This window comes from Poecile atricapillus, chromosome Z, assembly GCF_030490865.1.
Source record: "Poecile atricapillus isolate bPoeAtr1 chromosome Z, bPoeAtr1.hap1, whole genome shotgun sequence".
Classification (NCBI taxonomy): domain Eukaryota; kingdom Metazoa; phylum Chordata; class Aves; order Passeriformes; family Paridae; genus Poecile; species Poecile atricapillus.
Genome location: NC_081289.1, coordinates 128,814,136 through 128,840,039, shown reverse-complemented (window position 1 = coordinate 128,840,039; position 25,904 = coordinate 128,814,136). Strand labels below are relative to the sequence as shown.

The 25,904-nt window shown below is 39.5% G+C and overlaps 2 protein-coding genes across 3 annotated transcripts; one reads left to right on the top strand and one right to left on the bottom strand.

Moving 5' to 3' along the window:
* Positions 1 to 3,372: 3,372 nt before the first annotated feature.
* CDC20B (cell division cycle 20B) lies at positions 3,373 to 20,818 on the bottom strand. The gene is given in 9 exon segments (XM_058825917.1): positions 3,373 to 3,516; positions 4,232 to 4,357; positions 5,288 to 5,507; positions 8,005 to 8,029; positions 8,032 to 8,092; positions 8,954 to 9,147; positions 10,572 to 10,682; positions 20,674 to 20,694; positions 20,767 to 20,818. Coding segments are annotated over 9 exon segments (954 nt in total).
* A 155-nt stretch (positions 20,819 to 20,973) lies between these two features.
* On the top strand, positions 20,974 to 24,649 carry GPX8 (glutathione peroxidase 8 (putative)). Of its 2 annotated transcripts, XM_058825936.1 has the most exons (3): positions 20,974 to 21,187; positions 21,783 to 22,044; positions 23,936 to 24,649. In XM_058825936.1, exons 1-3 carry the CDS (start codon positions 20,981 to 20,983, stop codon positions 24,097 to 24,099), a joined length of 633 nt encoding a protein of 210 aa, XP_058681919.1. In that variant the 5' UTR covers positions 20,974 to 20,980; the 3' UTR covers positions 24,100 to 24,649. The 2 variants fall into 2 exon arrangements, with proteins under 2 accessions (XP_058681919.1, XP_058681920.1); XM_058825937.1 differs by lacking the exon at positions 21,783 to 22,044.
* Positions 24,650 to 25,904: the final 1,255 nt, after the last annotated feature.

Genomic DNA, 25,904 nt, shown 5'->3' with positions numbered 1-25,904 from the left:
CTCAATTTCTGTTAAATAAACAGCTTTTTCCACTTCTCTCCAAGGAATTTCTTTTTCCCTTTCCCGGACCAGTTGGTGGGGAGGGGCATTTCCCTGGGGAAATCCCCATTTAGAGTTTTCCTCCCTAATTTGCCCTAAACTAGGACAGCAATATACATCAATACATGGTTACCAATGGGGATGCTGAAATAATGTAAAGTTTATTGCAAAAATCAAAGCTAAAAGCAGGACCTAACACTTTATGCTGGTACTTTACACAGGTCAGATTCCTTCCATGTTTGCTAATTTAATTAAAATATACATGACATTATTCTACAGAGTTAGAATATTTTTCCTTTAGGGTAAAACAAGCTACTAACATTTCACATAACAGACCAAGAAAATTTTGCTCTCTTAAATAAATTTTACTATTTTTTGTCATGTTTCTATTGGAAGGAAGACACATATTTTGAATTATTGAATGGGCTGAATACATTAATCACTGGCTTTCAAGACAAAAAAAGTCACAAGAATGAGCTCAAATAACTGTTGTTAAAAAGCCCTGTTGTTGTGCATGCTCTCTCCAGACCCATGTTATTTTCACAGACAAGACATCCCATCCACTGCAACAAAAATGAGACTATTCTGAGCTGGGCTCAGGGTTATATGCAAAACTCTCCCTTTGTGACCTATAAAATAAAATATGTACAAAATAAAAGGAAAGATACATCAGAATTCTACACTGATTATGCCAGCCATTTTCACCACCCACACTATGTCTTGTTCCATTTAACTGCAGCAGAGAAATACACTGCATAGGACGTGGGAAGCTATGCTCCTCTATTGACTGTTTTCGTATTAATAAGGAGTTGAAGGAAATAGATTCTTAATAGGGAGTAGGCTTTAATGGTCTGCACCTCTTTGAGAGACATTTCTGTCAAAGGAACACATTGAACCTGAACTGTTGTTCTCCATGCATTCACAACATCAGTCTCATCTGTTTTTGGTAATGTCTCTCACTGTTGAGCTTCCCCCTCTGGCTGTACAGGCCTTGCAGACAGTTTGCAGCAGCTGATCCAACAATAATGAGATACTGTCTCCAGCTGCTCAGTTATTATCTTTTAACAGTGACTCCACTAAGCCATTTAGTGGAATTGTGTTTTGAGTTTGTCTGCAATTGTAGTAAATATTGGAAGGTACACACAGAAAGCTACCCAGTCTAGCAGCACAAAGAATGTACAAAACTCATTAATGTGGTTGTGCAAAAGTTTCACACACAAGCAGTCACTGAATTTGAGCTGAAGGTAGAAAGAGTCTGGAACTAAACTGGGACTCTTGAGAACTGCATTTACCTCACTGCTCTGCATAGACTTCCTCCATCTTCTAGAGCTATGTCAATGCCAGGAAAAATGAGGTTTATAGGCACATGGCAGGAAGAGAAATTTGAAGTCTTTCTCCTTGAAGTTACTGGACTTCATCTTTTGTGGCTGGGTGAGTTACTGACAATCACACTGATAAGCTAAACCCCCAAAAGGAAAAAAATCCTCTGAGTAATAGTTTCTAAGAAGATCAGATAAACCACATCCTAAAAGGAAGAATGAGAGTAAGTAGCCACGTGTGACCAGCTTAAATTAATGTGAGTGACCTGTGTTGTCCCATCACTCGTACCTGAGTTTTCCATGAACACAAGAGAATGACACTTCTCTAGCTCAAGATACTATGAGGATAAACATGTGAGGAACTGTAAAGCCCTCTGAAACCGTGGTACCTGATGAAGGCCCATAGGACTCCTGACAATGGAAAGTCTGCCTGTAATTTGAGAAGCTGATACAGTGGCTCTCTGGAAACATTATGACTAAATGCAAATACCTGCTGTCCTGGTGCTGAGCTACATGTGCTCCTCCTAAACTTTGTGACTTGAATTTCAGCACCACTAAATTATTTCATCAGATATTAATTTTCTGGTTTTGCTCCTTCTCAAGTTACTGAAATATACAGAATCTTTGTCAATATTTATGACCAAGAGTTTACAACTCAGTGAATTGTTTATGTTGTGTCTGTAATGACTTTGAAGGAGGATCTTGAGCTGTAATCTTTGAAGGCATCTGAAACTATCCACAACACTGATTGAAATTTGATTAAGTCAAAAAGCAGTGGAGGACAATAGGAAGAAATCAGTTGAAATTATTGACTGAAGTTGAAATTATTCATTTACATGTGTTTTGACTGGAGTTTTCTGAGTTTATTTCATTGTTTCAAGATCATGTGCAGGTCAGATAACTTTCAAAACAATTACAGATTTTGCTTGCCTGTATGTTTTCACTGATCTACAAAAACTTTTCTAAGGAGAGGGCATTACAGCCAAAATTATTCTTTTCTTTTTTTCTAGTAAATTACTCTAATAGCTCTATCAGAAGTATCTCAAAAACAGACTCAGTGATATAAAAAGGTTACTATCTTTCAGTTGTCATTCTGTTCTCAATATGCTAAGTGACAGTCAACCTTTATTACTAAAGTGCTCAGCTGGTGCTGATGGTCTTCACTCCCAGCTGAGGTCTTCAGCATGCACAAGGCTTAAACAATGACATTCAGTTAAAATTTGTCAGATCATTTCTGTGATGTAAACCTTATGTGGTTAAAAGTGTCTGAGGTTGACTTAGAACCATCTAAGTCACAATCATCCAATATTTATTCTGACTATATTTTGACACATCCACAATTTTTTCCACCATTCAGTTGCTTATAGTAAGTTATTAGGAGTCTTCATAAGCAGGAATATGTCCGTGTAGCAATGATCTGGTCTTTTTTGTTCATGAATGGCACCAGAGACATGCAGGCTTAATAGCAATTAACAACCTCTGCATATGGCGTAGTCCTGCAGCACCACAGAACAACACAGAGCTATTAGAAAACTCCACTTTCCCAGTGGACAGCAGGGTGCAAGGGAAACACTCTGAACCTCATTTATTCACAATAAAATCCTTCAAACACAGACATGTCTAAATAACACATGGAAATTTGACTCAGACATCATTTGAAAGCTGGTTCAGTATCCTCACATCACAAGATGCAAAAGCGGTCACATTTGTTTTGTGCAGTCCAGGTCATCAGCTAGAAAACCCTGGAAGCAACCTGACATTAGCACATTTAATCCTGGCCTAATCAGCCTTAGAAAGAAATGGAAATACACATCCTGCACCTGGCATGGCTTAGGAATTATAGGAAAGAATCCCATCATTAAAAAAAAGGAATTTCTCAGAAGTAATTTATACCACAGACTTATTAAGTCAACCTTTACAATTCCATGAATCTGGACTGTGCACATGAGCACAAATGTGTAAGTGACTGCTCTTTACTCTTTTTTTGCATAAGGTATGCACTTGCAAACCAGACTCATTTGGCAGATAAATAACTGAAATACTCAACATAGAGTTCTAATGAATTGACAATCATGGGATACTTCCAGATTTTCATCTGATTTTCAGGAAGGCCTTGTCCTGTCATCTGTTGACTGGGTAACCAGGGTAAGCAAGAAATCTAATGCAATTTAAAATCCTGCTTCAGTTTTTCAGAAGGGCTTAACATACACCATTCAGAGATTTGAAATTTAATCTACAATGTTTAAACAAGCTACTGAGAAATAGTCGCAGCAGAGTATTTATTTATTTAGAGGGATCATTTAATTGTTTTCAACTCGTCAAAGTGAAGTTGTGTAATTGTCCTATCCAGACATTGTAACAGCCTGTTAGTATAACACCAAAGCCCTCAAAACCCATCCAGCTAAGTTGTAAAAGCTCCAGCTAACCAAGTTTCACCGCATTACAGCAGCTGAGAACCTGTTCGTCTGCCTTCTAATATTCAAAGTCCAAGGACAGATGGTTTCTCTCTGACTCTTACACCTCTCCCCAGTGCTCTGGGAATTTTTCTTCCCCTTCAGCATTCTCTCCACATTTAGAGTTTTGGCCAAAACTATTATTGTCAGCAAAAAAGTATTATGAAAAGTGTCTGGTTTCAAGACTATCTCCTCTTCAATCACTTCTGCATGGAGACAGAAGTGGTGAATGAGAAACAACAAACTGCTCTGAGTCAATCACACACTGTAGTGCTGGATGTAGCACAACTGCACATTCAGAGAAAATCCTGCTGCTCCTCTTACTGCAGAACCACCCTCAAAGTCAGTGGGAGTTTGCCAAATGAGCACAGCTATACAAAAAGAACATAGCCTAAGTATGCAGACATTTCATCATTTCACCTGTGAATCTGCAATTGCACTTTGGGTGATTTTCTCACAATTCATGTGCCAGACATGCAAAATCCCATCTTTCATTCCACCTCCTGTAGCAAGGACTTTTGTCTGCCAAGGACACCATGTCATAGACTAAAAAATAAAAAGAAAACAGATGCCAGAACAGATTCAGAGGTTAGCTGGAAGAACAGAGGAGTTTTAGCTTAAATTCTAGTTGTTAAAAAGAGCTACACCGGGAATGAACACTCAGTGTAGTGTAGGATCCCAAAACTTCAAATGTTGTTCCCCTTGCCCTTGTTTCGTAGCCCACACTGTCCCACACACCCTCATAAAACTCCAGCTTCTCTGCTTGCACTTCAAATGCCACAGACTCACCTCAGTACCAGCCATCACAGTAGTCTAAACAAAGTGGCCTACAGGACTTACAAGAGGCCCAGTTTCTCATGGGATATTTCCAGAATATGCCCAAGGCCCAGAATCCACCTGAAGAAAATCTTCTCAGAACTCAATTCCACCCATTTCAATAAATGTCCCTGACCCTTTAACCCCAGCACTACAGTCAAGCCTCAGATACTTTTAGGAGGACAAAGAGCTTGTAAATACTGGACTCTCCTGCCTCTTATTACTGTTACCTGACTTGGGTATATAGACATAAAGATAAAAAAATCTTAATTTTTTTCATTTAAAATTTCCTTCTTCGTGTTATTTGTCATCAATAATAGCAAGAAAATACAGGGAGGAGGGCAAAAGGAACGTCATATATCAAACTAATTGCAGCGGAAGTAGTTTTTCAAGACTCCAAAAATCCAACTAACTTGTTTGCAAACTTTTAAGTACTACACCAGCAAACTTTTTTGTGAAGGTACATAGATAGAAGAAAATATGATAGATGTTATTTCTATTTCGAAGTATATTTACAAAGGCCTAGTAATCCAGTATCAAAGTCTTAGCAAACTTATCTATGAAGGTCTTAAAATTAATTGCATCACAGACAGAAGTAACTAATAGACATCGATAAGATAATTTGAAAAATTGCCTTAGCAATATGACTTCTTCATATACTTTAACTGCTATGACAGGAAGTATGGTTTGCACTGTCTGTGACTGCAATTTCACACCAGGCTTGCTATACCAGATATTCAATATACCACCCCTAGACCAAATTGCCAGCAACAGGTTGGCTAGTGACAATTTCAGGCAGCAAATGCTTGGTTTGTTTGGACAAAGAATGCCAACACTGTGCTGAACATGGCAGTGATGGATAGATCCTAATAGTCAACCACTGCAGACAAGAAAGGGCAGCATGGGTTTAGTGTAAAAGCAGCTTCATCACACCAATGTTTCTTCAGAAGCAAACCACATCAGAGTGAGCCATGTCAGCAGAACAACAGCATTTCAGTAAGAAGACACACAGACCAACTATGAAATGCACACCCTGACTGTGGAGGTGACTGATAAGAAGGAGCCAAGCAGCTGCTCCATTCAAGCTGTGCAGAATACTGTTTTTTATCATGAGCACAGTGTATGCCACTAATCTACACTCTGCTCAACTGCTGAGCCATTTGATATAAACTATTTCCTGTTCTTCATGAAAAATCCCCTCACAAGGTGATTTTTTTGCCAAAGCCAGGTATGACTCCACACCCAACAGAGAGGTGGTGTAAAACTGCATTGTACTGCTAAAGGGCTTTCTAGCAAGTTACCATGTATTCTTTGGTTCTGTCCTTTTGCTTGCCTCATTTCTTCCTCCCACTCCAAGGCTTTAGGAAAATCTGCACGGCCTGACACTGTTGTACTAGCTGCTTATTGGGAAATGGATTCACTCTTCTACAACCAGTACCATCAGTCTACCAAAGGCAGGAAGGAATACCCTGCCTGAAGCACAGCTACTGTTCAAGTTTAGCTCCTAGATATGGCTTTTACACATTAATAGGGGAGTTGAACTGAAAATACTGAAAATACCTTGCAATGTATTTTACCATTTTTTATGGATATTGTTTACATTAATCCTATGACAAATCAGAAGAGCTTCCTGCTGGAAATTTTACACCTACAACTAGTATGACACTGAAATAAAATCAGCAAGCTCAGTACAATCCTTCTGGATACCTGAGAAACAGGTATGAGTCATTACTGCAACAGTTTTATTTAAAGGTTTTAATTATTTTAATAAGGGTTCATAACTGGAGACCTTCCCATGATGGCTTTCAAAGATTTTTCAAATACATATTGAATTATTTGGAAGCACTAAAAATGCATACACAAACCTGACTTATTGCAAGAAACATTATTATACAAGCAATTGTGTTGTGCATGTAGAGTGGACTTGATGGTAACGAAATTTATTTACAGATTCATGATGATGTGCTGTTGGACTATTTTTAACCACAACAATTACAATGCCATCCCAAAGCCAATTGATACTTTGGAAGCTTCCATAGTGAAGTTTAGTGTAATAGCACTGCTCTAATTTTAACTCTAGAATAACTCATTGACTCAATAATATTAACCCTATGCCTTTTTTTTCTCCTTGTGCAGTTATTTAAACTCTGCCCTAATATTAGAATTATCTGGTTAGTTTCAAATGTAGAAAAAGAAATAAATGTTACCTCAACTTAATGTATCAATCATAACTGTAGTTCGCAGGTTCACACTGAATTTTATCATCAATTTCTGCTCTACAGTTCCTGTTATTTCCACTGCTTTGACCAAGAGGAAATGTGAACCAAAACTATTTCTTACTGTAGTGAGGTTATGCCACTTGGCACTGGCAGGATATTACACCTGCATCCTTGTAACCTAACCCACACAGTATAATTGCAACTGCATTTTATTAACTGTTTGTTCAGCTGGTTTGCCTGTACTTCCTTGTACCTCTACCGTGCAGACCCCATACAATCAAAACCAGAGCATCTTGTGAATCCAAAAATAAATCTGCCACTGCTGCTCTTATCAAGAGATACTAGTTTCATTTTGGGTTAACAATAATCAGTCTACCCTTGTTATTATCTTTCCATTTAAGTAAAACAGAACACTAACATACGATTTTAAAGTCACAGAAACATTCATCACACACAAGTCTCCCCTCAGCCCCTTCATGTCAAAGACCTGAAACAGAAAGTAAGATGAAAAAAAACCACAGGAGTGCATTTGATCTTTGTCATCTGAGCCTCCATACTGAAACAATACCTAAATACAAAATATTCACCTATTCTCCTGCTAGTATAAAATACACCCTTGACAATGCAAAAGTCAACCACTACATCCCTTCTTGGGTTGTAAATAGCAATGAGCTGGCCTTTCATTGCACATGCACAGCTAGGCAGGTGTGCAACTGTTAACAGCTGTGCTTTGCTGCGCATTTGAAAAGACAGATGAGTCTTGATATCAGTGGAGGGGCCATCTAAGTTATACACTGTCTCCCCAGCACAGGGCAGGCCATGATTTTTGAAGTTCAGACCCACTGCAGACAAAAGAATTTCAAGCTCAGGCTTTGCACAAAACCAGAGTCACAATCTCCAAATCATAGTGAAATTCTGCAAGTGGTGACAGTTTTTTGGAAGGAGAATAAGAAACAGAGACTGCAGAAAGAGGTTAAATCCTCTCTGGCTGCTTTCCTGACATACAACAAATCTACAAATGATTTCTGAGATGGACAAGAGGTGGGGGAAGAGGTAAATCACATTTGAACAAAGCCAAGAAAATCAGCTAAAATGAATGGCACTTTTGCCTGAGTAAAAGCAGCAAGACCCTTTCTGGGAACAGACTTTACTACTCACCTGCTCAGAATACAATGATTCCAGCTCCATTTACAAACAGGTGGCCAAACATATTTCTCAGCCTCTTTTTGGTTTCAATGTTCCACAACTGACAATCCAAAACAAACAAGAAATTAAAATTTTACATCAAGAAGAAAGAAAAATTTGTTCCCTTCATTTGTTTGCAATTTGGCCACTCCTCAGTTCTGAATTGACATAAGGAAAACTTCAAGCTCATTGATTTCACAAGTAAGACAATGAGTACTTCCAAATTTCAACACATGTATCAGTGGTGCAGAAGTCAGACTGAAGGGGTACATACCTGTGAACTTAAAGCTATTTATTTACATGTCAGTTTCTATGAGTTCATACATGGAAACACAGTACTTCAGTACTTTCAGATTGCTGACTCATGACTGCAGCAGGTAGGGATGGTTATTATCTAGCACCTCAGCTAAACTCATACAAAATACTCTTGTTAGTAGTGGTGTCCCATAACAGCAGGCTCAGATATATGTGTATAATCAGAATGAAATCAAATTCTCAAACATGAACCTATAAGAAGAATTTTGAATTGAACTCTAAAGACATTCACTGCTAGAGTGATCTTAGCAAAAGACATAAAATAAAAACATAGCCCATGCTGAATAAAATAATTTAGTGATATTTCCTCTTACAGCTGCAAAAATAATCTGATTGTCACCGGAAAACTGATTCATTAATTCCATCATCAGCTTTTTTGTTTCAGAAGCTCCATTACACGTAGCTAGTTCTGGATGTCACTAGGTCTGGATATTCGGTAAGGTGGAATATGATACTGGGAAGTGCTACGTATGTTTTGAGCAGAGTTCTTAGATTTAGTCAATCTTTTCCATTTGTTTCCCTAAGAAAAAAAAAAAATCAGTATCAAATAGTTTAGCCGCTTTAGCTAAAAATGGAGAAAGACAGAAAAAATTAAGTTATCTAGTACTTGCACTTCTCTATCACTGGTGCAAATTGCAAGGCATATTCCTTTTTTATCCAAGCTGGACATGCAACATTTGGAACTGGAATTCAAATCAATGTTTTCAACGGCTTGAAGAGTTCATCCATTCCAGATGTGTGCAGCAGGTCCTACAGTGATAGCAATGATATTCTCAAGGCTCCAGCCCAGCATGTTTAGCTCTAACAAAGCTACTAAAAATTACTGCAAAAAAACAGTAGATAATAAGATGGGGTAAGAGGCAATATGGTTTGGGAGAGAGAGACTATGGAAAAACATCCAGAGAATTCTTCTATGAAACCTTTACTGGCAACCATTCTACTTACATGAAGAAGAGTATCTCTGACAAGCCAAGGTCTTTGTAAGTCTAGTCTCCTCGAATGTGAATGTTTGCACAGCAGCATCTGAGTTACAGTTTACCCACTAGAATTTTTTAATCTGTCACCCTGGATTTTACATTGCCGCTTCACTCACCCTAATTTCTTCTACCAGAAATGAGACTCCTTCTCCAACAGATACAGATTCAAAAACACCCTTGTTCCAAGAAGATTCTTGTGACTGAGAAAGACATAGGGTCTATATGGTACAGTTTGTCCACCATCTTTGAGTTAATGATAATGTTTACCCTGCAGATGGTAGGATAAATAGGAAAAATTTATTAAGGAAGCTTTGCTCCTCATCTTCAGGGCTTGCTCAGTAAATGTATGATGGGAGTACTGCTCCCATTGTCCCTGATGCTGGGCACATTGCACTTGCAAAACAAATCACTGTAATAATTAGCTTCAGAACACCCTGTTATGTCATGTAGGTCAGCAGCAGATGGTGTACAACATTTAATACCAAACCAGGACATTCTCATTTTGCATGACCCCTGAAGCACAGAGTGTGCTACCATAATCCAAGGTCTGGTATCATATTTTGGTAACTAAAATCTCTCTGGAGAACAGTTGAATTCATCAGCCTGTTTAATTACAGACCTGACTGTTGCAGCAGAAATTGTTTCCATAAACCACTGCTGTTAATGTTGTCAGTCTTGGGACATGCCTTGTGCATTATCAGTGTATATCATAGCAACAAATCTTTGTTCACGGAGATACACAAAAATTCTCAAAGGTATGTTGAAAAAATCTTCTCAGGAGCAATTATAAGCACATACACATAAACAGCTTGTTAGATCTTAGGAAGTGCTCAGAATCTTCAGACGTGAGATTTATGTGTGTTTGTGTGTAACTTGTGAGTGTTTAATTCTTATCTGTTCACCAACAAAGACATAAATGAGAATTTAGAAGGCATCACCCAAACCACAAACAATGTCTCTGCTGTCTTCCAAAATAAGATAAAGTCCACTCAGTTAAACTGCTTCTGTGGTTACTGGCTACTAGATAGACAAAGCTGATTGTGGAAACATTTAACTTAATTTTAAGTGGAGGTAGATCTGTTTGATTTGAAAGTTGTGTTGAGATCTATAGCTGAAGGAAGCTGTATGAGAGTTATGTCCTGCAGTGATTCCATTTCATGTGAAGGGGACACATCACCATCTTTCTTTACACATACAGAAGAATTCATAATCTGCACAAAAAGCAACACACTGGAAGAATTAACTTACAGTAATCATCACAGCAGCCAGTAATATGAAGCCTCAATTCCTGCTCCAAAGCTGTGGACAGCTTCATGGTGGCAACACTTCTAAGCTCATTTTGGGTCTTCTCTTGACATCCTGTATTTGAAGATTCATCACACACAAATCAGTATTGCAAAACGCCAGGCCTAATGCAAAACTTAAGCCTTCTTCTAAGGCCTAAGTCTTTCACATTCTCATTAAATTTGCCTCTACACAGTCCAGAGGATGCTTGAAGTGCCTAATTTATCCTGGGTAGGCTTAAAACACTAGACACACTGGACTAGGTAAAAGCCCCATTTCATCAGCTTTTTCAAACTTCCACGCATTCAGTCAGCTAGAACTGAGAACAGATTCCGCTATATTTTGTTTAAATTGAACTCCTGTTTGGTATAAAACAGGGTGTTTTTTCTTTTTTTGCTTTTTTTTTGGTCAGAAGTTGCTAGCAGCAGAATTTGTCACATATGCTCTCCCACTCCAGAGCCCCCTTATACAGTAATTAACTCTTTTACTCGCTGGTGTTTATTTTCCCCAAATGTCTACCCCACCAATCCCTAACCACAGGAAAAGGTTTTTAAAACACTGGCTCTTTGATCACACCACACTAAGCTCATGATAGCACAGTAACGAGAAACAAAAACCAATACAAGTGTGAGAGGGATGAGTCATCTCTTGTGGTCGTTGTCTACATTAGGCTGCAAAGACTCCTCAGCACTATTTAAAAAAAAAAAAAGCCATGTACATTTTAAATCATTTAATGCTAGATTTTTATGTATAAGCACAGTATATTGCTATAGTGTGAAGAGCAAAATGCTGAAGACCCACATTTTTTCAATTTTCTCTGTGTTTTAATTTCCTTCTTGAAATTATTCCCCAGATCAGTAGTCACAAGGAGTCATAAAAATTTCAGGGGCAGAGACAATATTTGTCTCTACAACTAACCTCTCCTGTTCAAAAAAGAATTCAACACTGGTGAAGTATTTGTACTCTGTAAACATACACATACACATCCTATATAAAATTTCAATGACACTTGTGGAAAACTTACATCATGCATCCCTTCCATGCTCTTTCCTTAACCTTCTCCCCTTTTCCAAAATTCAATTTGGCAGACAGCAAATGTTTCCCCTCTCAGCAGTAGTATTCCTTCTCTCTGAAGATGAGGAAATAGATTACAATTATTTTCTTCAGTGTCTAAAAATTTTGTGGAGCTAAATGACTAAGAAGGTTTGCAGGACTGACCTCAGATCTGCACAGTGGGATCGGTAACACTGCACTCGCACCCTAGAAAGGCCTAATATTACTAAAATGAGGCTTTGCAGTATAGAAAAACCTGTATTTCTAATATCTAGATTTTTCATTACTTTTGAAAATTTTACAAAGCCACTCTAGATCCCACCAACTAAGATAATTCAAGAAACATAAGGCACTTAATTGTAATATTCAATGAATGGCAACACTTCTGAAACTCTGCATATAATTTTCTTCTTTAACATTGGTAGCTGCTACGGTGGAATGAGACAGCAAGATTTCTAACTCATTTTAGGATTCTCTTCTCTTGTGAGTAATTCATCCACCCCAAGTCATACTGGTTATCCTTCTAGCTCTATTCACCTATTTCATGGACACATGAATATGCATAACAGGCTTTCTTCTCAGTGGAAATCAAATTTCATTGTGCCGTGTCAGTTTTTTGCCTGACTACTAGTGAATATCACTGGCTTTTGATATGGTTTTTGGCTCTCACATGCCTGTGTCAACTCTCAAAATGAGACTCAGGAAGTGATAAGTGGTCAGTACTGACCCATCAAACTACTCAATTAACAAGTAGGTGGGTGGCATCAAACCTGGTCTTCTTGAAGTCTATATTCATTTCTCAACAAGGGAAGAAACATTGAGATTTATCCCTATAATGTTGCTATTAACTGCTCTGAAGTGAGGCTTATTTGCACTGAGGAATGCAATGAAAGTGCAAATCTTTCACATAAACCCAAACTTCTTCTACAGGAAGTGAAATCCAGATTCATAAAGAGAAATAGCTAGAGCACCAAAACAAATCATCTGTTCAAGTAAGAAGACACCAAAATATTAGTCTGATATTTAATGAACTTCCTCACACTCAGATAACTATGGAAATGCCTGTATAATTTCACAGGTTATCTCTTCAGATTCCCCCTGTTTTCAAATCACTTGATCGTTCACATTCCCTAATGCTCATTCAGTCATAGGATATTTTATGTAGTAAATTAATCAACTACCCCACAGACTAAACCAGCAGCAGTGCTAGGGACAGTTTGACCCTTCCCTACAGGCAAGAGCAACAAAACCACTACCTCTGCATGCCCTGCACCCTCATGTACCCACTGTCCACATAACATATATTCCCTACCCATCCCACAGCACAACCCTATACTGTTTGTAGCACTCTGAAACAGAAGAGCTGAAAGGAAATTAATTTTTTAGAGCTACCAGTGCATCAGATGCAGGCCAAAGAGAGCCCATGTGGAACTGCAGTGGATGTTTTAATCAGCCACTCAAGATTAGTGAATTCTTTCTCTCCAGTGCCTGTGAAGTCTGCCCTACCACACAGTCTGTGTTACTCTTCCTCAAAACCCTGTTGTTCCAGCAGTTCTACAGCAGGCCTTCAGCTTTGAGAGGCATTTTCTGAGTGATTTATACAGACAGCTTGGCAGAAAGCTAATCACATTGCTTGGATATATGTTCCTCTAAAATTTGTGCAGACATTTCTATGAAAAATGATTGTGTATACAAAGAAGTAATATTTTGGACCAGAGACAGACCACACACATCCACTGGTATGTGAGAAGATTCTATTCTCAACAGATCCCATTCCTTTATACTGACAGACTGCACAAAGTAAATAGACATTTACTACTATGTCTAAGAAGACAAGTAGATTTTTGTGTAGGTTTAGCCAGGACTGACTTTCAAATGGTTTTAGGAAGAACTTGGGTTTTGGTCACACCACAATGTATTGCAAAGATACCCATATCACAATTTAGGAAATTATTGTAGTCCTGGATCTAGAACTCTGAATGCATTTGCTCTAACTCAACTTCAACTTGTAATTTACAGTATAAATCTAGGTTTACATAGAATCCACATGAACCTCATGAAGTTCACTAAGGCCAAGTTCAAGGTGCTGCACCTGGCTCAGGGCAACCTCCAGTATCAACACAGGCTGGGGGATGAAAAATTGAGAGCAGCCCTGCCCAGAAGGATTTGGGGGCACCAATGAGTGAGGAGCTGGACATGAGCTGGAAATGGGCACTAACAGTCCAGAAAACCAATTGTATCCTGGGCTGCACAAAAAACTTGTGGCCAGCAAATTAAGGGAGGTGATTCTGCCTCTCTGTTCCTCTCTGGTGAGATCCCACATGGAATGCTGTGTCCAGCTCTGGGGCCTTCAAGAAAGACCTGTTGGAGTGGGTCCAGAGCAGATCCACGAAAGTGATCAGAAAGCTGGAGCACTCCTCTCTGAGGGCAGGGTGAGAGAGATGTGGTTGCTCAGCCTGAAGGAGAGAAGAATCTGGGAAGTCCTTATTGTAGCCTTTCAATACTTACAGGGGGCTGATAAGAAAGCAGCACAGACATTTCAGCAGGGCTTGTTATGATGGGCCAAGAAGTAATGGTTTTAAATTAAAGGAAGGGAGTTTGATACTAGATATAAGGAAGGGATTTTTTACAATGGGGGTGGTGAAGCAGTGCAGTATGTTGCCTGAAGAGGTGGTGGATGCCCCATCCCTGAAAACATCCAATGCCAGGTTGGACAGGGCTCTGAGAAACTTAACCTAGTTGAAAATGTCCCTGGTAATTGAAGGGGATTTGGACTAGATGATATTTAAGTGTCCCATCCAGCCCAAATCATTCTATGACTCCATTTGAAGAGAACACATACTCATCTTGTAAAAGATGCTTCATTATAAGAAAAAAATGTTTTCTGTACATTTCTTAATAGAAATTGCTTATTATCTCACCAAAAAAGGGCAGTTACATTCAATTTCTCTGTTGTCTAGATTGACCTATGACTATTGAAACAATTGAGCTGTTTATTTTAAGAGTTCTAAAATTTACTCTACTATCAGTTGATGGAGGGTAGGGAGAAGAAAGAAAACATTCTTTCCTGTTGAAAGTAAGATTTTTAAGACTAGTTTATTTATTAAGAAAATTGATTGTCCCAAGAATAATCAGGTTTCCCAGAATGGTATAAAAGCGTGGTCTCTTTCCAACAGCCATTGATGAGTACCTTTATTACAAAGCATCAGACAACAAGCCTAGTTCATCATCATCATCAATGCTGATATCACCTCCTTTTGTCAGAACTCCACCTTAATACCCTCACAGAAAGTTCTCAATAATTTAAGTTAAGGATTATAAGATGCTATTAAAAGGACATTAGGTATGCATTTCTGAAGAAGGCTTACTCAATAGTTACGGTCAAAAGAGAAATTATGTGAAAACAGCTATTAACATGTTCATATCACCTTTGGAACTGGTGCAGTCCTGGGAAAGAGAGAGCAGGAGAAACGGTAATCGCTGGCTAAAAAGTTATAACTGAATATAGGAACAGTCACAAGGAGACAGCAGTAAAGTAGAGAAGAGGTTCTGAGTGCCATATTATGGTAACAGATTTTCTAACATAAGTACCAATGCTTCACATAAGAAGTCAATTTTCTAGTGAAGAGAAACCTCTAATGAAAGTGGGTAGTTGAAGCATCGATTAATGGTCCAAAAGACATGAATAATGCCTAAAAAAGAAAAAAATAATGGTGTGCCAGTGTTCACTATGAAGCATAAACTGATAAAATGTACAGCAATAGAAAATAACACTTAAACAGGAAGTGTTCTGAAGCCTTTTTTGTTCATATGTTAAGCAGTTTCCTTGTGTTCTTTCAACCTTGACCAAAATCTGACCACCTATTTCACAGCAATATTCTCAGAAAGGTACTTTTTGGTAACTCTTCGGTAATTTTTTCATAGCACCTCATTCTGTCTGTGTGAAAAAATCAACCACTTCATCCTGAAGAATTTCTTCACACACAGTGCTTATTAAAGCAAGTGAAAAACTGAGTCATTCATGCTCTTCATGCATATTTCTTACATTCTCTGAGGGAATATGCATTCCCTCAGAGGTAACAAACCCATCTCAGGGGCTTCATGAGTTCAGTTTCGATTTTAGTTTACAGGATAGTAGCCCAGAGAAAGAGGAGAAAAGCTGAATCAAATAAATGACAAAAAAATTACTCCTGATTTTTCTCCAGCAGACACTTCCTAAATGTACCTTCTCATGTTCCTGTTATCCATGTCGATAAGGTAGTATCCTCATAACTGATTCCAGGCCAAAGACAGGGTAAAAAAAATCAGAATAGCAAATATCCTGTCTGTGCATTTGAATATGACATAACTCACCTCTCACTTTTCTGTTTCAGCTCTCCTGTTATTTCTTCCTTCCACACCTGTTGCAGTATGACTGCTAGGTGGAGTAGTTTTCATGATGGACAATTTCTTAGGCATCTGAGGTGTTACTGGAAAAACAGTTTTAATGGAAAAAAAATCCTTTTAAAAACATGCATGGGAATATCAGTCAAGTACTTTTTAGAATAGCACTGACTGTGTAAGAGCAGTACTCAGAAAGCAGATCTGCACACTAAGTGGGACAGTGCAATACTGACATCTGGAGCTGTCATCCTGCTTTCCTTTTGTCAGTGAGGAAGAGATTTTTACAGCATTATTCATCTTATAAAATATATTTTATATCACTTATAAGACATTAAGAACTAAAATAATGTCTAAGTGAGACATCTAAAAGAGCTGTCTAAACAAGATTAGTTTGATCATTCTGTTTCTAAAGTATGCCTGTTTACTTTTACAGCTCATGTCCAGCCCTAGGTTTATTGACTAGTTACAGAGAATCCTGCTTGTTGGAAAATTAACATCTAATTTCCCGGGACCACAGAGGCTTTCATCACTGTTTGTAGAGGCAGCATGCAGAACTTTCTGTTCTAGAAACTGAAGATGGAAAGACTTTTGACTGTTTTAGAGCCAGAGTTTCCTAGACCTGAGCATGCATTACCGAAAAGCTCTGGTATTCTCCTTAGTAGAAAATAGAATTGCACTTTCTGGCCATAATCATAGGAACATATCCAGAGCACTTATAAGCATCTTTTACTCGTTTTCTAAATATTTCAATTATTAATCAGTAAGTCAACTGCATCAAGTTCCCGGAAGACCTTCATGGACATGCAGCATGCAAACCCTTCCCCACTTTCCCCTAGCAATGCTCGAAGCTGGAGTCAGCACTCTGAAACCCATTCGACGTTTCATCAGCTCCCTCTGTTGCTGACGGAGAGAAACAGCCTCACCTAGAATCATCTCTCCTGCAGACTGACTCAGTGCTGGAAGTTTGATCAGCACTCTGAATGGCTCCCCAGTAGATCTAGTCTAAGGTGAGTAGAGTGTGGGTGTGCCCTGGGGGGTGCCCCTTCATCAGTACATGAGGCCTGAGGCATTGGAGAGGGAACAGCAAGGCAATCTCCTCCTCCCATGAGTGTACACACACCAAATCCAGGCCTGCAGACCGACCCCAGTTCTGCAGTTATAGCTGGATCTGCCGGGGCTGCACATACAGTAAAGGACAGGCAGAAGGAAGTGAATGAGAGAGACCTGTATGAGCATTCCTGCCCTTCTGCCAGTTGTTGATAACTTTTCCAGCTGTGAAGGTGCTGGTACAGACCCTGTACCCTCTTGCAGTCCAACAAAACTTAAACATTCCTGTGTATCCCACATCACTGAGCAAAAAAAAGGCCAGCTAGTCTGCCACAGGCATTGCTTGGCTAGGGATGAGACCTGTTTTTTCCTCTTTCCCTTCACCACACTCAGGGTCAGCTGTCTGAATGACCTGCTGCCCTAAGATGTCTGCACACTGGGAAGGGGAGCCAGTGGGCCCAGCCTTCCCTTCATGACAGCAGCATGCTCCTGTGAGAAAAATCACAGAATCAATAAGGTTGGAAAAGACTTCTGAGAGAGATCATCGGGTCCAGCCCATAACCTAGCACCACCATTTCAATATGTGGCAATTCAAAAATGTGGCACTGAGTGCCATGCCCAGTCTTTCTTTAAACACCTCCACCACTGTCCTGGGCAACCCATTCCAACGTCTATTTCTTTCTGTGAAGAAATTCCTTATAATGTCCAACCTAAACCTAATGGCTTGAGGCTATTTCCTCTTGTCCTGTCACTGGTTGCCTGGAAGAAGAGACCGCCCTCCACCTGATCACAGCCCCCTTTCAGGCTGGAGAGTGATAAGGTCACCTCTGAGCCTCCTTTCCTCCAGAATAAACAACTCTCAGCCTAAACAACTCTCAGGCTCTCCACACAGGACTTGTGCTCCAGACCCATCACCAGCTCGGTTACCCTTCTCTGGACTTGCTCCAATATTTCGATATAAATAAAAGAAATGAGAGGATGCTGTTCTGGAGCTCTCTCTGCCTGGGCAGCCTGCGCAGCTGCGGCTCAGCACTGCCGGAGCCCCGGCAGCGGGAGACGGCAAACACCGACTCTCACCTCTCACAAATTCCGCGCCGCAAGCTGTTTCAGAAATCTCTGCTGAAGGCCGTGCTCTCTCCACACGTTCTGAGGACGCGTTTCTCTGCGCGCTGCCCCGGCGCCCCGCCGGCCGTGCTGCTGTGCCGGGGCTGCGCTCCCGCGACACGGAGCGCTCCCGCCCGGAGCGCCCTGTCCGCTCCCACCCGCCGCCGGCAGGACACCAAGCACTCAGATTCGCCAGGGGTTAGTGTCAGCCCGTCCCTTGGCGCTGCTTTCAGCTCTGCCGTGCCCTCGCCTACGAAAGACAGCCGCGGGCGCTGGGCTGAGCACGGCTCCGGGTGACGGGCAAACGCGCCAAGAGTGAGCGCGGGGGAAATAGTGCAAAACAAACGTTTCTGTTCAGATAAATACAGCTGAATCAACGCTGGCACAGAAAGCCTGGAAAGGGAAAACTAACTAACGAACTAACTAACTAACTAACTAACTAACTAACTGACTAACTAACTGACTAACTACCTGACTAACTACCTGACTAACTACCTGACTTTGTATCACTCATGCACTAAAGCTACATCACTGGCTTTTGAGGACCCAAGGCATCTCCAGCCACATAGCAGCGTAGGTTTAGAGGTCTGGTGGTTCCTGAGAGAGGGACACTGAGCAAACCCACTTGTCTGTCTGGAACCAGGAAGGTTCTCTGATCTCCACCTGAAAAGAACTTCTATCTCTTCTGATGTCTGAATTTTCTCACCACCACTGCAGCTTACTTGTGTCATTATTTTTAACATTATCTTGTACTTTTTTAATATATTAAGGGATACTAAGTAAAGATTAAATTGTTTGGTTTTTTGGTGTTTTTTTAGTTTGCATTTTTTCAAGTTCATTCACAGAGCAATTTGTGTCAGAAAATCATAAATCCTGAAAAACTATCACAACTTAGAATGTAAGAGCCCAGACAACATTAAACAATGTATTTTGTTTTTCAGAACAGCTTTTGAGCAAGGTTTTAGTTGAGAATAACAAAAGGAAGCACAGATAATGTAATGAGCTTCTGGGTAATTATTAGGTATGCCAGTATCATATTAAGTTTTGTTTGTTTGTTTTACTTAGCTCTGAAATAATATTAGGCACAAATTGCAAACACTTGAGATGTAGCTTCAACATCAGGATGTTGCATGGATTTTCTGTAACCAAACACGTTTGTTCTTGCCTTTAAGGTCAGGATTAGTCACCTGTGCTTCCTTGTTGAGTACAGCTTTGTTCATTTCAGCTCAGAAATCCGTGTGTTTTCTTCCCCACCATCAAAACACCATGCTCACAGGCCTCACTGCCAGGCAGAGACAAACTCTAACAAGTCCTCAGACACAAATACTGAAATTTCACAGTTTCTCAAGCATCTCTCTGTTATGTAGAACAATATAAAACTGTCTCTATAGTCTTGTTAAAAAAAGTGAACATGGATTTTAGCTATTTAGAGATTATAGAAAGAGTTGAACATATCACTATGATACTGTACAAATCAAAGATCCTGGCACCAACACTGAAGTCACTAAAAAGGAGGAAACAACCAGATTAAGGTTTTACATACCAAAAACCTCCTTCTGTTTCTAGCCTTTAAAATGCATCCTCTAAGAGCAGGAAAAATCAAGGTGACATAGAAAACCAACAGAGTCAGAAATGACTCTTCAATGGTGGCTTGTACCAGGAAGGAAAAGAGTAAGCAGAAACTCTTAGGCAGCAAAACATCACTGGATGGCTTACACCTGAGACTCTCAGCTTGTCACAATATTGTCACAGTACAGCTGGCCTGGACGAGATAAATCTGACCATAAGACAAATCTAATTCAGCTAGCCTAGTTCATGCTGAACGTGTCCCCAGATAGGTTACAGGGGACCCTTGGCCAGCACCACTCAAACTGAGAAGGAAGCACATCACTGGCCAAAGATCTGGGTAGAGAGAGATCCCAGCCAACAGCTATCTAAGCCTGGGAGTTTTGAATCGAGTGTATAAATGAGATCTGCACAATAAACGTGGCTGTTTTGTCTCATGGGCATCTGGTTCACGAGTCGTGGATTTTCGTCTGCCCACCCACAACTGGCACGTTATATCAGCTAACTCTTCTCTCATACAGACCTTCAATCTTACCATCTCAGTACAACTCGTTGCCAGGTAGCCAGTAGCAATTAAGAAAGCAACCCATTTTCCATTATCATCCCCACTCTCATTGCAAAAAGAATCCACATTAGATATTATCTTCCTTAATGACAGCCTATTAACAAGGAGTTTTTCTCTGCTCCATGTGCTGAAGAGTTTTATACAGCTGCCAGTGATCCCAGCAGCTGATGAGATGCGAGGCTGAGTTTGTAAACAGGGTGTTTTCAGCCATTCCCTCTTTTCTAGCTGGACAGCTCTCCCCCAGACTGCTTCTCCAAGTCTGTCTGATAGCACAGCTGCCTCCTGCTGACCACCTCGGCCAGATACATCTGGGGGGCCCAGGGGGTGCGCTGGAGCTGCACTACAAACCCGCTCTTGTCCTCAGCAGCTCTCAAGACAGCGCAGACGCACATTGGAGTATCCCCGCACAAGTCAATCAGCCTCCTCAGGTGATAGTTACACCTTTTTCACTCATTTCTTCTCCCCCTCCTTTCCCTCCCGGAGAGATCCCCATACTTTACACGAGAGCCTAGAAGCCCAGCAGGCACTCCGAGACTGTTTTGCAACAGGACAAAAATGAGCAGCGTGTTCTTTCCGGCTTGAGCTGAGAGTCTCATGTTTCAGCTCCTCCTTCACATTCCAGGCCTGTCCAGGCTCCTCTCCAAAGATTTCAAAAATGGAGCCTCTCACAACTAGTTATCCTCTGAAGTACTCAGTGCCCAAAACCAGGATCTTTGTTGTCTTCCTGTCAATGCTTTTGTGCACCACCATTCTCTGCATGCTGCAACTAAGCTTTTTTAAACCTAAAATCAAAGATTTTTATTCTTTTGAAGTCAAGGATTCACGAGGAAGGATCATTTCATTGGAGAAATACAGAGGAAAAGTAAGTTATTATTTCTTTTTTGAATCCATACTGACAAAAAGTGCGTGCATTTCTAGGTAAATAAAAGGTTTGGTTAAGGGAGTTTTTGGCAGAGATTTGTCCTAAAGTCCTGTTCTTCATACAGTAAGCTGGAGAAAATTTGTTTTATCTAGGCTTGCTCCAGGAATCAAGTATTATATCTAGTAAATCAAGAAAATAAATTATATTATTTAGCATAGATCAATACAGCCTAACAGGCAAATTGGTGGATTTTGATCTTAGTTAGGAATGTTGGGTTTGGATTTTGGAAGTTTATCTAGTAAATATGATTTTAGTGCATGTCCTAAATATCTGCTTTTTAAAATGCTTATATTTAAACAAAGCTGTGAAATGAAGTTTATTAGTTTACTACATTTTTACAGCAGCTTGTTTGAAAGTAAATATCTTCAGTTGCTTTCATTTTATCTGTTTTAATGAAATGATGATCAGACAGGTTACATTTAGCTTTCTGAGAGGAGCCATTATGATAATGAAAAATGACATTTTAAGATTTAATTGTGACCTCTACAACACCTATAGGCTTTTTCCTTACTATTCTAACTTTATTTTTCTGAAGGCAACTTTGGTTGTAAACGTGGCCAGTTACTGCCAATACACAGACAAAAATTACATCGCGCTACAAGAGCTGCACAGAGAGTTTGGTCCCTCCCACTTCACTGTGCTGGCGTTTCCCTGCAACCAGTTCGGAGAATCAGAGCCTGGTTCAAGCCAGGAAATAGAATCTTTTGCCAAAGGAAACTATGGAGTAACATTCCCTGTTTTCCAAAAAATCAAGATCCTAGGATCAGAAGCAGATCCCGCCTTTAAATTTCTAATAGGTAACTGTTTTCTTTTATGTATCTAAGCTGCCTGTAACCGTGGTACTCTCATTGAATCCAGGCTGCATGTTTTTGTCAGGAAACATTGAAGTCTTCATAAAGTATGGAGAGAAACAGGCACTTAGCATACAATTACTCTCATTTCAATCTGGATATCAAAAATATGGGGAAAATAATTGTATCCTGAAAACAAGAGTCTCTCCTTACTGCTTGTAAAATTTGCCTTCTCTGAACAGCCCAGCTAGGAACATCCATTTTGTTAGAAATGCTAGAGCTAGAAACTCCTGCCTATTCCAAAGTATGTGATTTTTTTAAAAAAGAAAATACTTTTTTTATGGACAAAAATTGAGTTATAGGGTTCATAAAATTACTAGAACATTTTATATAAATACATGCAGATGAGATTTTTAGCTAGGTTCTATGTCCACCTTTATGCAAACTGTATTGTAAAGCAGGTTTACATATACTAGTTATATATAACCACTGGTTTGTATTAATTTTTCATGTGAACTTCAGTGCCTAGCCTGCAAAATCCTGCCTGAATACAGGGAGCATTTACAGACTTACAACCTCATATTCTCATGAGCAAAATGAAATGCCCTCTCCCTTCAGTCGACCAAAGATCTCACTTGAGAAGCCTCTCTGAATTTTCCTGAGCTTTGACCAGGAAATAGCTTTGACCAAAAATAGCTTAAACATAACCCTTTTCTAACACACCATTTTACCCAGAAGATAAAGTAGCAGAAAGCCCAAACCTGAATTCCATCTCCTTGCCTCTGAGTCTCTCATAGTGCCTCTTGTCAGAGAACTATTTCAATATCTAAATAAAGTATTTTCCAGAACACTTCCATGCCATATCCTATATCTCTATAATACCTCCTATGTACTTAAAAATTGTTTTTATTGAGCAGTCATGTAAGTGGTCCCCATTGTCTTTGTAACAATGCTCATTCCTGCCTCCTCTTATGCTACTAAAAACCTCAGGTAATTTTGTCACCCTGTGTTGCCAGATGTCCAGTGAAATCATCAGTGTTTTCTCTCAATTTTTATAGAAGAGACTAGAGCACAAAGGCACCCACTTGTGGGATGAATCCAGATTCTAAATATCACTGCCATCAGAGTAAAACATTGATACCTATTAAGAAAAAAATTTTTACCCAGCACTTTCTTATTTGACATGCTGTTCACCCACAAAGAGAAAGATCCTTTGTTACTTCAAAATTCTGAAACAAAGTTTTTCTCTTCCTGCATTTCTGTGTTTCACATTAAATTCCTGAGCATTTTCAATTAAAGTACCTGTTTTCTTCATGTGGCTGTTTTGACAATTGGAAGGCTGAACATCATGCTATACCACCCTTTTGTGACTGTGACTACTAGCAACAGGATGGCAACAGCACTGTCCAACAATCTAGTGCAAAATTAGTCCACTTACAGCATAAGTGTGGCCCCAAATTTCAATAAATCAGCTTAGGGTTCAGCACCAGTCCCAACCAAACACGTGTTCTCCAGTCAAAATCTACTGGAGCTTTTTGTGAAAGCAGCCTAGTTAAACCTTCACCAGTACAACTGCCTGTTCCCATCTCACTTCCCAAAACTGACGTAAAACTGGGGATCCCTGAATAATATGCAAGCCTTGTATCTTCTTCCCTAGGAAGTAAAGCATAGTAAAAGTAAGATCTCTCAAAGAGTTTCACAGGAGGGGGGGAGCATCACTGAGTTCCAGCTTTTCAGACCATTAGCAATCAGTAAATCTATGCCCACACTACAATCAAAAAATATGGTGGGATTACTTCATAAATGGTCAGTAGCATAATTAGTCAAAGACACAGTGCTGGGCCTGGAGATAATTCCAGGTGTAAGTCACTAAAATGATCTGATTTCATCCCTACAGATTCTTCAAAGAAAGAGCCTCGATGGAATTTCTGGAAGTACCTTGTCAGCCCTGAGGGCAAAGTTGTGAAATTCTGGAAACCAGAAGAGCCAATAGAAAGTATCAAACCAGAAGTAATATCATTAATCAGGCAGATTATCATGAAGAAAAGAGAAGACCTTTGAAAAAGCCATTCAACACCATGGGTATATACAGCCTTTCTACATCCCTGGGAAATGTTGCTAGAAGCTAAACCATCAGGTGATTTTACTACTCTTTAGCATTGGTGTTTGCAATTTGTCTATTAATTCTGGATTGGCTCCTGCCACGGCTTCAAGAACGACTGAGGTTACTGGCATGGCAAGGCACTCAGTACCTTGCAGGGAGGGACCACCTATTTGCATAACAGGTTTATGATTTCTTTTTCTGAATTGCTGACAGTAGCCAATTAAAATTGTCACCAGCAGGTAGATAGTTAGAATGAAAGTTTATTAATAAATTACTCAGTATTTACACAGGTTTTTTCCCCCATCTACAAGTAACAAGCAGATTTTATATTCCATTAACACATAATTGCCCTGTTATGAAAGACATGGGACCCAGAGACATCCATAGTACAGTTTCTAGACGCAAATGTGACTGAAGATACCAGCTTTGCAATATCTTCTCAAGAAAGACTGCTGAATTGTGAAGCTGCCAGTTGCAAAAAAATTGTGAGTAGAAAACAAAATTATTTTAAAAAGCAAAAAAAAAAAAGAAAAAGAAGTTTATTTGCTTGCTTCATATTTTGGTTATTTTACAATTCAGTTTTACAGCACCATTTTACAGTGTCTCAGTAGAGTTTTCTATACGAAAAAGATGGGTAGAATTAGCAGTGTTCTCTTGTAAGACAGTGATTGAAACATAAAATATAACATAAACAGTGACTGAAAATACTTAAAGTGCTTCAAAACATTTTCCAGTAAAGACAGCCACTCAACTGTATAAAAAAGGTGAGAAGTTAGAGTGAATTTTTTTAAAAAGAGGATTTTTTTCATTCACTTACTGAATTCATTGAGAATTTCACACAAAATAACCTATGAAGATTGAGTAAAGGTACTGATGTGGAAGATTAAACAAAGGCACTCTCAATAATGGCAAACATCTTTTTGGAAAGGACTTCAAACTTAATGCATGACAATTTTATAATTTCTATATTTTTAAATTTTTAAATTTTAAATATTTATAATTTTTAAAATTTCAGAGCCCAGTTAAGGACTACATAGAATTCTCATTAGGCTGAATAAGCCTGTGCTGGTGTTTTAGACCAGACTCTGCACTGTTTGCCATTATCCCTAAAGATTCCTCTTCAAATCTGTCAAGACGTTGCCTGTTTTTATGCTGAAGTTCTGCACTTAACTCCTGTCTCCTCCTGCATGTGCAGTGTGAGAACACGTAGTGGGAACATGTCAGGTGATTTTTTTGGCATAGGTTTTTGCTGTTTTGATGGAGCAGGAAGGGAATTGAGATATGGATCCTCTCCCCTTGCTGGGAGCACTCAACGGTCCATGGAACTAAGTAGCAGGACACAAAGTCTTACCCATAAAAGGTAGTTATCTTAACTTGAAAATGTACAAGTCTAAAACATGCATGCATGTTCAAGCAAAATTACAAAGCTCTTTTTGTACCACTGAATAAAAAAAGAGTAGGTGTAAAGAAATGTTGGGTGCAGTTAGTGCAATTTTTTAGCGCAAAAAAAATGCCTGTTTTAGTCCTGGTAATGCCTGAGAATTATTCAGCGTATGGGAAATCTCACCTGGGTCCTTAAAACACTCAAGATAAACAGTGTGGTATGATTTTCTTGTTTGAAAGGGATCAGGAGGGAAGGAAATGTCTATGCCTCATTTGTGACTTGCTCACTAAAGCTCATATGGTTTTTCAGAGGACACAGTGCAATCTTGAATATCTCAATGCCAGCATTAAGATCAAGTGTCTCTCCTGGTATTCAGAA

Excerpts from the sequence above, each read along its gene's own strand:
- GPX8 (XM_058825936.1), top strand. The coding sequence starts at position 20,981 with ATGGAGCCTCTCACAACTAGTTATCCTCTGAAGTACTCAGTGCCCAAA. Across the intron at positions 21,188-21,782 it reads TGGAGAAATACAGAGGAAAA|GCAACTTTGGTTGTAAACGT; the intron begins GTAAGTTATTAT and ends ATTTTTCTGAAG. Across the intron at positions 22,045-23,935 it reads CGCCTTTAAATTTCTAATAG|ATTCTTCAAAGAAAGAGCCT; the intron begins GTAACTGTTTTC and ends TCATCCCTACAG.